The 14407-nt window shown below is 44.7% G+C and overlaps 1 protein-coding gene across 2 annotated transcripts in view; it reads right to left on the bottom strand.

The window, feature by feature from the left end:
• Positions 1 to 14407, bottom strand: part of LOC115161211 (amyloid-beta A4 protein) — a 49786-nt gene that overhangs the window by 19659 nt on the left and 15720 nt on the right. The window contains exons 2-7 of one of the 2 annotated variants that reach the window (XM_029712005.1): positions 14034 to 14201; positions 13243 to 13384; positions 11110 to 11222; positions 2656 to 2840; positions 2191 to 2420; positions 1841 to 2011 (exon numbers count right to left, since the gene is read on the bottom strand). In XM_029712005.1, the coding sequence (XP_029567865.1) occupies positions 1841 to 2011; positions 2191 to 2420; positions 2656 to 2840; positions 11110 to 11222; positions 13243 to 13384; positions 14034 to 14201 (1009 nt within the window). The remainder of the gene's footprint in view (positions 1 to 1840; positions 2012 to 2190; positions 2421 to 2655; positions 2841 to 11109; positions 11223 to 13242; positions 13385 to 14033; positions 14202 to 14407) is intronic. The other variant, XM_029712006.1, reaches the window with a different exon arrangement.

Raw genomic sequence — 14407 nt, 5'->3', positions numbered from 1 at the left:
GGGATCAAATACTTTTTCCCTCTCACTGTACATTTAGTTTTTTTAACCTGTTATGGATAGGGGGCAGTATTTTCACGGCCGGATAAAAAACGTACCCGATTTAATCTGTTTATTACTCCTGCCCAGAAACTAGAATATGCATATAATTGTTTGATTTGGATAGAAAACACCCTAAAGTTTCTAAAACTGTTTGAATGGTGTCTGTGAGTATAACATAACTCATATGGCAGGCCAAAACCTGAGAAGATTCCAAACAGGAAGTGCCCTCTCTGACCATTTCTTGGCCTTCTTTAGCATCTTTATTGAAAACAGAAGATCTCTGCTGTAACGTGACACTTTCTAAGGCTCGCATAGGCTCTCAGAAGGCACCAGAACGTTGAATGATGACTTTGCAGTCCATGGCTGAAAAACAGTAGGGCATTTAGTGGTCGATCTGAGAACAATGAGACGGGTGCGCACGTGCACGTGAAGAGTCCATTTTACATTTTCAGTCTTTGAACGAAAACAACGACTCCCGGATGGAATATTATCGCTATTTTACGAGAAAAATCGCATAAAAATTGATTTTAAACAGCGTTTGACATGCTTCAAAGTATGGTAATGGTATATTTTGACATTTTTTGTCACGATACGCGCGGGCGCGTCACCCTTCGTTACCCTTCGGATAGTGTCTTGAACGCACGAACAAAACGCCGCTATTTGGATATAACTATGGATTATTTGGAACCAAACCAACATTTGTTGTTGAAGTAGAAGTCCTGGGAGTGCATTCTGACAAAGAACAGCAAAGGTAATCCAATTTTTCTTTTAGTAAATCTGAGTTTGGTGAGTACCAAACTTGGTGGGTGTCAAAATAGCTAGCCTGTGATGGCCGGGCTATCTACTCAGAATATTGCAAAATGTGCTTTCACCGAAAAGCTATTTTAAAATCGGACACCGCGATTGCATAAAGGAGTTCTGTATCTATAATTCTTAAAATTATTGTTATGTTTTTTGTGAACGTTTAGCGTGAGTTATTTAGTAAATTCACCAGAAGTGTTCGATGGGAATGCTAGTTCTGAACGTCACATGCTAATGTAAAAAGCTGGTTTTTGATATAAATATGAACTTGATTGAACAAAACATGCATGTATTGTATAACATAATGTCCTAGGAGTGTCATCTGATGAAGATCATCAAAGGTTAGTGCTGCATTTAGCTGTGGTTTTGGTTTTTGTGACATTATATGCTAGCTTGAAAAATGGGTGTCTGATTATTTCTGGCTGGGTACTCTCCTGACATAATCTAATGTTTTGCTTTCGTTGTAAAGCCTTTTTGAAATCGGACAGTGTGGTTAGATAAAGGAGAGTCTTGTCTTTAAAATGGTGTAAAATAGTCATATGTTTGAAAAATTTAAGTTTTCGGATTTTCGAGGAGTTTGTATTTCGCGCCACGCCCTATCATTGGAAATTGGAGCGGTGTTCCGCTAGCGGAACGTCTAGATGTAAGAAGTTAAGTATCTGTGACCAATAAAATGGATCTGTATTCCCAGTCATGTGAAATCCATAGATCAGGGCATAAAGAATTGATTATAATTGACTGATTTCCTTATATGAACTGTAACTCAGTAAAATCTCTGAAATTGTTGCATGTTGTTTTATATTTTTGTTCAGTATAGAACTGAAAAACTTCCCCTTTCAGAGTAGGTAGTACATCACTTGTGCTCCAAGTGTCTAAGAGCCATCAGACAGACAGGTAGACGGTGTTAGACAGACAGACAGCTCAGAGAGGCAGACAGGGGGATAGTTCCCAAGGCAAAGGGCCTAGAGGTCCATGTCGGGGGTCCAGTCCAGGGACTTACACACACTGGTGCTGCAGACAGACAGGCAGTACTCTTCTGAGTCAAAGTTATTCCGGTTGCCCCCACACCCTCCAAAGAGGAAGGGGGCACAGGTGCCCTTCTCTGGCAAGAAGTACCAACGCTCCAGAATGGCATGGCACGGGCCCGACTCAGCACGCGCCCAACACACCTCTGAGAAAGACACACACTTAAAACACACACTCACACAGAGCAATCACACACACTGCTTGGGCATGTTTACACATTATGTTCAAACATACACACATCTTCTCCAACTCTGAAACCTCTCCACAAATCCTTGGGGAAAAAACAAACAAAATCATTTCTTTCAATCCATGGCTTGTTCTTACCTCTGACGACTTCCTCAACCGACTCAGTGGTGGTCGTGGTGGTGGTTGTCATGGCGATGTTGGAGGTGCCTTCACCACTGTCCCGTTCGTCGGTCACATCATCCTCATCATCATCATCATCATCATCATCATCATCCTCAAGACCATCTCCGTCCTCGTCTCTGTCAAAGGCATCCTCTTCGTCATCCTCCTCAGTGGTGACAGCCCCCTGATCTGCCTGGCGAGGCATGCTGTAGGGAGAGAGGGTGGAATGTGAGTCTATCAGAGTGTGTAGTCTGGTTGTGTAGGTTACCTGTCAAAAGGATTTAACCACTGGTTTAGGAACTTGAGTAACTATTTAAGATTATGTGTGTGTGCGCTTAAATGTCTGGATGTTTGTGTCTGCCTGTATGCACCTGTGCTTGCACCTTTGTGTGCACGCCTTGTGTGTATGCATTGTGTTTGTGCGTACGTGTTTGCGCGTACCTGTTATCGGTATATTCAGTCTCAGCTCCGCCCCACCACACATCAGACTCAGTCAGCTCCACACTGTCTGACTCGCGCTGTGTCTCCGCTGGGCAACACACAAACTCCACCCCTCGGAAACGGTCGATGCCGCATGGCAACAGCATCCCGTAGTCATGGAGATTCATGGTGCGGTCTCCGCAGGACTGATAATAATAGTAATTAGAAAACATCACTTTTTAAGACACAGATCTTTACATATCACTAGTGTCAAGATGGTTTCCTGGTCAGGTACATGCTCAGGAAAAAACTATGCAAATGATAAAAAGGTGATACAAATAAATAATATGAAGGAAATCAATCATTGGTAGAATTCTAGCTTATAGAATCAGTCAAAAATAATAGGAGTACGGATGGGGTGAGGAGCAGAGAGCAGTCATGCCTGCATGGGAGGATGGACCGAGATAAAGGGCTGAGTCATCACAGCCCAGCACACACTCCCCCAGAATATGAGAGCGAGAGAACACTCGATAGATACAGAGAGCGAGAGACGAGAGAATACTGATAGTGTGAATCATCCAGAGGTATGGGGGTCAATGGGAGTCAGAGGGGCAGGGGCCCTCGGGGAATCCCTGCTAACTTCACAGGATTCCCCAAACACACCCCTTATTACCAGTACAAGTGAAGAAAATACGCACTAGGAAAAAAGAGAATAAAGGAGAAGGGGGGGTGAAATGAGGAGGACTATAGAACGAAGAAACCAGAAAAGGAAAGAACAGGACATTGAGAGACCGAGACAAAACGGATTAAAAGATGAATGTGCGTGAGTGATTCCCGTAGCTGCGAGCCAAAGCCAAGCTTAGTCACAAAAGAGATTATTTTGTTGATTATCGAGAGGATCTTTGGTTTGTAAGTGAAGTGCTCTGAACCGAACTAGGATTTTGTTTCCCTTTCTTGAACCGTCCGAGTGCCATTGTGTGAACATTAAATATAATATATTTTTTTTAAAAGCTGACTCTTCCTCTGTTTACACCATCCCTTGCTAACGCATAGATCAGAACCCCTCTGGACTGGTAACACTAGATCGGTAGAGGAGAGAATACGAGATGGATCGGTAGAGGAGAGAATACGAGATGGATCGGTAGAGGAGAGAATACGAGATGGATCGGTAGAGGAGAGAATACGAGATGATCGGTAGATGGGTAGATGGATAGATGAGAGAATACTAGATTGATAGAGGAGAGAATCCAAGATGGATAGAAGAGGACTGGCCACCCATCATAGCCTGGTTCCTCTCTAGGTTTCTTCCTAGGTTCCTGCCTTTCTAGGGAGTTCCTAAACACCGTGCATTGTTGCTGTTTGGGGTTTTAGGCTGGGTTTCTGTACAGCACTTTGTGACATCAGCTGATGTAAGGGCTCTATAAATACATTTGATTGATTGATAGATAGAGGTGAGACAACTTCAACAATGTGAAAAGCAAGAGCAGGAGAAGAACAGAGCACTAGAGGAGAGGATCAGACTGCTGGAGGAGAGGGTGAGGGGGATGGAGGAGAGGATCAGACTGCTGGAGGAGAGGGTGAGGGGGATGGAGGAGAGGATCAGACTGCTGGAGGAGAGGGTGAGGGGGATGGAGGTTAGGATCAGACTGCTGGAGGAGAGGGTGAGGGGGATGGAGGAGAGGATCCGACTGCTGGAGGAGAGGGTGAGGGGGATGGAGGAGAGGATCAGACTGCTGGAGGAGAGGATCAGACTGCTGGAGGAGAGGGTGAGGGAGGAGAGGATCAGACTGCTGGAGGAGAGGGTGAGGGGGATGGAGGAGAGGATCAGACTGCTGGAGGAGAGGGTGAGGGGGATGGAGGAGAGGATCAGACTGCTGGAGGAGAGGTTGAGGGGGATGGAGGAGAGGATCAGACTGCTGGAGGAGAGGGTGAGGGGGATGGAGGAGAGGATCAGACTGCTGGAGGAGAGGGTGAAGGGGATGGAGGAGAGGATCAGACTGCTGGAGGAGAGGTTGAGGGGGATGGAGGAGAGGATCAGACTGCTGGAGGAGAGGGTGAGGGGGATGGAGGAGAGGATCAGACTGCTGGAGGAGAGGGTGAGGGGGATGGAGGAGAGGATCAGACTGCTGGAGGAGAGGTTGAAGGGGATGGCGTGTGACAGAACAACCCACTAGAGAGGTGGTCACCTCTGTAGAGAAGCCAGCAGAACAGCCCACCTCAGCTCCCAACAAAAGTCTCGACACCACAGCAGAACAGTCCACACCAGACCCTGACCATAGCATCGACATCACAGCAGACAAATGAAGAACCCCAAGCCCCCCACACCCACTGAGGACATACACAAGACACAGATTGTACTCCTTATGGACTCAAATGGGAAATATATACAAGAAAATAAACTTTTTCTCCAACACAGTGTGTCTAAACTCTGGTGTCCAAACACCCAGCGTGCCCTAGACCTTCTTTCCGAGGACCAACTATGTTCACCAAGCCACATAATATTACACACAGGCACAAACAACCTGAGAACACAGCAGGAAAGGGTGGCAACAGCACTGAAGGAAGGGATTGAAAAAGCTTCTTCTACTTTCCCCAATGCACAAGTGGTTATCTCCACCCTGCTACATGATCGTGGACTTCAGGAAACAGCAGAGGGAGCAGCCCCCTATCCACATCGACGGGACAGTAGTGGAGAAGGTGGGAAGTTAAGTTCCTCGGCGTACACATCACGTACATACTGAAATGGTCCACCCATACAGACAGCGTGGTGAAGAAGGCACAGCAGCGCCTCTTCAACCTCAGGAGGCTGAAGAAATGTTGCTTGACACCAAAAACGCTCACTAACTTTTACCGATGCACAATCGAGATCATCCTGTCCGGCTGTATCACCGCCTGGTACGGCAACTGCTCCACCCATAACCGTAAGGCTCTCCAGAGGGTAGGGAGGTCTGCACAACGCATCACCAGGGGCAAACTACCTGCCCTCCAGGACACCTATACCACCCGATGTCACAGGAAGGCCAAAAAGATCATCAAGGACAACAACCATCCGAGCCACTGCCTGTTCACACCGCTATCATCCAGAAGGCGAGGTCAGTACAGGTGCATCAAAGCTGGGACAGAGAGACAGAAAAACAGCTTCCATCTCAAGGCCATCAGACTGTTAAACAGCCATCACTAACATTGAGTGGCTGCTGCCAACATACTGACTCAACTCTAGCCACTTTAAAAATTGAAAAATTAATGCAATAAATGCATCACTAGCCACATTAAAACAATGCCACTTTATATAATGTTTACATATCCTACATTACTCATCTCATATGTATATACTGTACTCTATACCATCTACTGCATCTTGCCTATGCTGTTCGGCCATCACTCATTCATATATTTTTAATGTACATATTCTTATTCATTCCTTTACACTTGTGTGTATAAGGTAGTTGTGAAATTGTTAGGTTAGATATTACTGCATGGTCGGAACTAAAAGCACAAGCATTTCGCTACACTCGCATTAACATCTGCTAACCATGTGTATGTGACAAATAAAATTTGATTTGATACCACAAAAAGACTTCTACCCTGCTACCATACAGCAGGTAAAACGCAAGTATTTCCCATGACTGTGCCTCCAAACAAAATGATTTCCTGGCCCACCACTCCACCCTGGACTTGAACAGCCTCTATGACCAGGTCCACCTATACAAGGCAGCAGTGCCCACCTTCGCCCGGACTCTAAAGGACATTGCCCTCAACCGCAGCCCCAACACCTCACACAGGAGCAACAGATCAGTAGTCACCCCGCCCAGACCAGCAAGACATTTCTCCCAGACCTGTGGGACCCCCCCTGGACCTACACATAGAGGACCCATGCCGAGAAGACCTACATCCAGACCACAACACCACCAGCCACATACACACCCCCATCCCAACCAATCAACACCCCCCCCAAGTCAACCATGCCTACACCCCATTTAGGCCCCCTCAGATCAGACCTATGCCCCTCCTGCCCAACCCATGCACCCCACCCCCGCAAAGAGGGCCTCAACATGGAAGTCACACATTCGCCCAAACAGACCCAACCCTCAATATTACACTAGCCCAAGCCAATGGCATATACCAGATGCTCAGCGGGCTCTGCTCACACTTACTGGCCTGAGGCCAAACCATACGACCAACAACATTGGACACTTTATGGAACACAAAGCCTTCACTATCTTATCCTGGAATATCCAAGGCCTGAGGTCATCTGCCTTTGGTCTAAAGAGCAGGAACCTGGACTTCAAAGAAATCGAAAATACAGGCATTGTCATCCTACAAGAAACCTGGTGTAGAGGAGACCCATTGGTTGCCCTCTAGGTTCCAGAGAGCTGGGAGTCCCATCCACTAAACTACCAGGTGTGAAACAGGGAAGAGACTCAGGGGGTATGCTAATTTGGTATAGAGCAGAGCTAACTCATTCCATTAAATTAATCAAAGCAGGAACATTTCACATTTGGCTACAAATTCAAAAGGAAATTATCTCAACAGAGAAAAATGTCCTTCTGTGTGCTACCTATATCCCCCCACTAGAATCCCCATACTTTAATGAAGACAGCTTCTCCATCCTGGAGGGGGAAATCAATCATTTCCAGGCCCAGGGACATGTACTAGTCTGTGGCGACCTAAATACCAGAACTGGACAAGAACCTGACACCCTCAGCACACAGGGGGACAAACACCTGCCTGGAGGTGACAGCATTCCCTCCCCCATATGCCCCCCTAGGCACAACTATGACATCATAACCAACAAAAACAAGTCCAACTCCTACAGCTCTGTCGCACGCTGGGTATGTACATAGTTAATGGTACAGCTATAGCTCATCTCTTGGCAGTAGTACTGTAGACTACTTTATCACTGACCTCAACCCAGAGTCTCTCAGAGCGTTCACAGTCAGCCCACTTACACCCCTATCAGACCACAGCAAAATCACTGTCTACTTGAACAGAGCAATACTCAAAGATGAGGCATCAAAGACAAAGGAACTGAGTAATATTAAGAAATGCTATAGATGGAAGGAATGTAGTTTGTAAACCTACCAACAACAAAAAATGAGGCAACAACAAATTCAATCCCTTTTAGACAACTTCCTGGATAAAACGTTCCACTGTAACAGTGAAGGCGTAAACTTGGCTGTATAAAATCTTAACAGTATATTTGACCACTCAATTTCCCTATCAAATCCAAAAATGTCAAATAGAAAACCGAAGAAAATGAACAACAATGACAAATGGTTTGATGAAGAAAGCAAAAATCTAAGAAAGAAATTGAGAAACCTGTCCAACCAAAAACATAGAGACCCAGAAAACCTGAGTCTACATCTTCACTATGGTGAATCACTAAAACAATACAGAAATACACTACGGAAAAAGAAGGAACAGGACATCAGAAATCAGCTCAATGTAATTCAAGAATCCATAGAATCTAACCACTTCTGGGAAAATTGGAAAACACTAAACAAACAACACGAAAAGATGTTATCTATCCAAAACAGAGATGTATAGATAAAACACTTCTCCAATCTTTTTGGCTCTATAACAAAGAACAAACAGCAAAAACATATACATGATCAAATTCAAATCTTAGATTCAACTATTAAAGACTACCAGAACCCACTGGATTCTCCAATTACATTGAATGAACTACAGGACTAAATACAAACCCTCCAACCCAAAAAGGCCTGTGGTGTTGATGGTGTCCTCAATGAAATGATCAAATATACAGACAACAAATTCCAATTGGCTATACTAAAACTCTTTAACATCATCCTCAGCTCTGGCAACTTCCCCAATATTTAGAACCAAGGACTGATCACCCCAATCCACAAAAGTGGAAACAAATTTGACCCCAAAAACTATCGTGGGATATGCGTCAACAGCAACCTTGGGAAAATCCTCTGCATTATCATTAACAGCAGACTAGGACATTTCCTCAGTGAAAACAATGTACTGAGCAAATGTCAAATTTGCTTTTTACCAAATTATCACACGACAGACCACGTATTCACCCTGCACACCCTAATTGACAAACAAACAAACCAAAACAAAGGCAAAGTCTTCTCATGCTTTGTTGATTCCAAAAATGCCTTCGACTCAATTTGGCATGAGGGTCTGCTTTACAAAATGATGGAAGGTGGTGTTGGGGGAAAAACATACGACATTATAAAATCCATGTACACAAACAGCAAGTGTGCGGTTAAAATAGGCAAAAAACACACACATTTCTTCCCACAGGGCCGTGGGGGGAGACAGGAATGCAGCTTAAGCCCCACCCTCTTCAACATATATATATATCAACGAATTGGCGAGGGCACTAGAAGTCTGCAGCACCCAGCCTCACCCTACTAAAACCTGAAGTCAAATGTCTACTGTTTGTTGATGATCTGGTGCATCTGTCACCAACCAATGAGGGCCTACAGCAGCACCTAGATCTTCTGCACAGATTCTCAGTAAATCTCAGTAAGACCAAAATAATGATGTTCCAAAAAAGGTCCAGTCGCCAGGACCACAAACACAAATTCCATCTAGACATCGTTGCCCTAGAGCACACTAAAAACAATACATACCTCAGCCTAAACATCAGCACCACAGGTAACTTCCACAAAGCTGTTAGCGATATGAGAGACAAGGCAAGAAGGGCCTTCTGTGCCATCAAAAGGAACATAAATTGACATACCAATTAGGATCTGGCTAAAAATACTTGAATCAGTTATAGAACCCATTGCCCTTTATGGTTGTGAGGTCTGGGGTCTGCTCACCAACCAAGAATTCACAAAATGGGACAAACACCAAATTGAGACTCTGCATGCAGAATTCTGCAAAAATATCCTCTGTGTACAATGTAAAACACCAAATAATGCATGCAGAGCAAAATTAGGCTGATACCCGCTAATTATCAAAATCCAGAAAAGAGCCTTTACATTCAACAACCACCAAACCTTCCATAACTAAGCCATCACCTACAGAGAGATGAACCTGGAGAAGAGTTGGTCTTGGGGCTCTGTTCACAAACACAAACACACGCCACAGAGCCCCAGGACAGAAACACAATTAGACACAACTAAATCATGAGAAAACAAAAAGATAATTCCTTGACACATTGGAAAGAATTAACAAAAAAACAGAGCAAACTAGAATGCTATTTGTCCCTAAACAGAGAGTACACAGTGGCAGAATACCTGACCACTGTGACTGACCCAAACTCAAAGAAAGCTTTGACTATATTCAGACTCTGTGAGCATAGCCTTGCTATTGAGAAAAGCTGCCGTAGGCAGACCTGGCTCTCAAGAGAAGACAGGCTATGTGCACACTGCCCACAAAATGAGGTGGAAACTGAGCTGCACTTCATAACCTCCTGCCCAATGTATGACCATATTAGAGACACATATTTCCCTCAGATTACACAGATCCACAAAGTATTTGAAAACAAACCCAATTTTGATAAACTCCTATATCTATTGGGTGAAATACTAGTGTGCCATTACAGCAGCAAGATTTGTGACCTGTTGCCACAAGAAAAAGGGCAACCAGTGAAGTACAAACACCATTGTAAATACAACCCATATTTATGTTAATTTATTTTCCCTTTTGTACTTTCACTATTTGCACACCGTTACAACACTGTATATATACACATAATGACATTTGTAATGTCCTTATTCTTTTGTGTGTAATGTTAAGAGAGAATATAACATTTGACTGAACTAAAATATAAAACGCAACATGTAAAGTGTTGGTCCCATGTTTCATGACCTGATATAAGAGCCCAGAAATGTTCCATCCCAAAAGAATGTCACAAATGTGTTTACATCCCTGTTAGTGAGCATTTCTACTATCCACCTGATAGGTGTGTCATATCAATAAGCTGATTAAACAGCGTGATCATTACACAGGTGCACCTTGTGCTGGGGACAAAAGGCAACGAAAATATGCAGTTTTATCACACAACACAATGCCACAGATGTCTCAAGTTTTGAGGGAGCGTGCAATTGGCATGCTGACTGCAGGAATGTCTAGCAGAGCTGTTGTCAGAGAATGTGTAACCATGCCAGCCCAGGACCTCCACATCCAGTTTCTTCACCTGCAGGACCGTCTGAGGAGGGGGTGGTGCTGAGGAGTATTTCTGTCTGTAATAAAGCCCTTTTGTGGGGAAAAACTAATTCTGATTGGCTGGGCCTGGCTCCCAAGTGGGTGGGCCTATGCCATCCCAGGCCCAGTCATGTGAAATCCATACATTTGGTCCTAATGGATTTATTTCAATTGACTGACTTCCTTCGATGAACTAACTCAGTAAAACCTTTGAAATTGTTTCTATTTTTGTTCAGTATAGACAGATAGAGGAGAGACCAGAGAGGAGAGACCAGAGAGGAGAGACCAGAGAGCAGAGACCTGGACACAACAGAACTGTGTGATAAGCCATGAAAGTGTCCTGACCTCTTTAGCCACAGTGTGCCAGTGCAGGTGGCTCTCACACATGTCCATTCTCTCCTGGTGCAGGAACTTGCACTTATCAGGAACCAGCAGGGCATCACTGACAAACTCCCCAACTGCAAAACACAGATGTATGAGTCTCACACACACACACACACACACACACACACACACACACACACACACACACACACTGTGTTTGTGCCACTGACAGAATGTGTAAAGAAATTGTGCAATATGTATAACGTATGTGGCTATATGACATGCGTACAACGTGTATGACAGAGGTAACGTGCAATGTAAAGTGCATTCGGAAAGTATTCAGACCCCTAGACTTTTTCCACATTTTGTTACATTACAGCCGTATTCTAAAATTGATTAAATAGTTTTCCCCCCTCATCAATCTACACCATAATGACAAAGCAAAAACAGATTTTTAGATTTTTTTTTTAGCACATTTATTTTTAAAAACCCTGAAATTTCACATTTACATCAGTATTCAGTACATTGTTGAAGCACCTTCGGCAGCCATTACAGCCTTGAGTCTTCTTGGGTATGACGCTACAAGCTTGGCACACCTACTCATTCAAGGGTTTTTCTTTATTTTTTACTATTTTCTACATTGTAGAATAATAGTGAAGACGTCAAAACTATGAAATCATGTACTAACCAAAGACGTGTTAAACAAATCAAAATATATTTCATATGAGATTCTTCAAAGTAGCCACCCTTTGCCTTGATGACAGCTTTGCACACACTTGGCATTCTCTCAACCAGCTTTATGAGGTAGTCACCTGGAATGCATTTCAAATCAACAGGACTGTGCCTTGTTAAAAGTTAATTTGTGAAATTTCTTTCCATCTTAATGCATTTGAGCCAGTCAGTTGTGTTGTGACTAGGTAGGGGTGGTATACAAAATATAGCCCTATTTGGTAAAAGACCAAGTCCATATTATGGCAAGAACAGCTCAAATAAGTAAAGAGAAACAACCGTCCATCATTACTTTAAGACACGAAGGTCAGTCGATACGGACATTTTTAGGACTTTGAAAGTTTCTTCAAGTACAGTCGCAAAAACCATCAAGCGCAATGATGAAACTGGCTCTCATGAGGACCGCCACAGGAAAGGAAGAACCAGTTACCTCTGCTGCAGAGGATAAATTCATTAGAGTTACCAGCCTCAGAAATTGCATCCCAAATAAATGCTTCACAGAGTTCAAGTAACAGACACATCTCAACATCAGCTGTTCAGAGGAGACTAAGTGGATCAGGCCTTCATGGTCGATTTGCTGCAAAGAAACCACTACTAAAGGACACCAATAAGAAGAAGTGACTTGATTGGGCCAAGAAACACGAGCCATGGACATTAGAGTTTTGGTTCTAACCGCCGTGTCTTTGTGAGACGCAGAGAAGGTGAACAGATGGTCTCCGCATGTGTGGTTCGTACCGTGAAGCATGGAGGAGGAGGTGTGATGGTGCTTTACTGGTGACACGGTCTGTGATTTATGTAGAATTCAAGGCACACTTAACCAGCATGGCTACCACAGCATTCTGCAGCAATGGTACCGTTCCCCAGATCTGTGCCTTGACACAATCCCGTCTCAGAGCTCTACGGACAATTCCTTGAGCTTGGTTTTTGCTCTGACATGCACTGTCAACTGTCGGACCTTATATAAACAGGTGTGTGCATTTCCTAATCATGTCCAATCAATTGAATTTACCACAGGTGGACTCCAAGTTGTAGAAACATCAAGGATGATCAATGGAAACAGGATGCACATTAGCTTTATTTTGAGTCTCATAGCATAGGGAATACTTACGTAAATAAGGTACCTGTTTTTTTATTTTTAATACATTTGCAAAAAAATTCTAACAACCTGTTTTCGCTTTGTCATTGTGGGGTATTATGTGTAGATTCATGGGGATTTGTACTTATTTAATCCATTTAAGACTAAGGCGGTAACGTAACAAAATGTGGAAAAAGTCAAGGGGTCTAAATACTTTCCAAAGACGTGTATGTATTATGTTGTGTGTAATGACCAGTAATTACTATTTTGTATACAGCGTTACAGTTGGTCTAAGCCAATTTTCCCCTCAAGGACATTAAACTTTGTCCTATCCTACACACACAACTTACCCAGGCAGCGGTAGGGTACCACGATGTGTGTGTGACTGCTACACTCCTTGCGTCCCTTCTTGCGTCCCTTCTTGCACCAGCTCTGAATGCTGACTGGCTGGTTGGCCTCCACCACGTTAGTGATCTGGAGCTCAGGGTACACCTGGGGGAAGGAGCAGGCTTTAATGAAAATACTTCACACTGTTGTTTTCTATGGGTTTAATATTCCAGACATTTACCTCAGACCCCCTTTCCTTTCACTTCCCTTGTTCCTTTTTCTCTCCCTAATCTCATTCTGTTTCCACCCCTCTATCTTCCCACTCAACCACCCTCTTCCACTCCTTCCCCCCCTCTCTCCTACCACTCACCTTTTTCTCCCTCTCCCAACTCTCCCTCCCACCTCCCTCCCTCCCTCTCACCCAACCCTCCCTCCCTCTCACCCAACCCTCCTCCCACCTCTCCCTCCCTCTCCTCCAACCTCAACGCCCCTCCCTCCCTCACCTCCCGTCTCTCACCTACCCCTCTCCTTCCCTCCACCTCCCACCTCTAACCGACCTCTCCCTCCGCCCACCTACCCCTTCCTCCCACCTCTTTCCATCCCACCTGTCCCTCCAACTCTTTCCCTCCCTATCCTCCCACCTCCCTCCCTCCCTCCCTCCCTCTCACCCAACCCTCCCTCTCACCCAACCCTCCCTCTCACCCAACCCTCCCTCTCACCCAACCCTCCCTCTCACCCAACCCTCCCACCTATTCCACCCTCATCTGATGCCACTTCCACCTATCCCTCCCTCTCATCCCCCCTCTCCTCCTACCTCCTGGCAGTACTGCAGGATGCCCTCCTTGGTTCCGATGCAGCTCTTGGTGCCAAAGGGATCCGACTCCCACTTGCCACTCTGAACGTTGACATGCATGTTGAATTTCCCACAGAACATGGCTACCTGGGGCTCTGCCAGCAGACCCACAGAGTCATCAGAAGGCACCTGCAGTGAAGGAGTGCAGAGGGAGGAAGGAGGGAGTCAAATTACTGTAAATAAATGTTTAAAAACGTAACTTGCAGTTGAAGTGCACTCAAAATCTAAACCAGCGGTAACAAAATACACACCTACACCCCCCCCCCCCCCCCGCTCTTTCCAACAAAGTTGAACGCAAAGCATTCTGGGATCATTGTTTTTCCCCCACTCTTTTT

The sequence above is a fragment of the Salmo trutta genome, chromosome 24 (assembly GCF_901001165.1).
Source record: "Salmo trutta chromosome 24, fSalTru1.1, whole genome shotgun sequence".
Lineage (NCBI taxonomy): Eukaryota > Metazoa > Chordata > Actinopteri > Salmoniformes > Salmonidae > Salmo > Salmo trutta.
The sequence above is the reverse complement of the archived record's forward strand: the minus strand, read 5'-3'. Positions and strand labels throughout refer to the sequence as shown.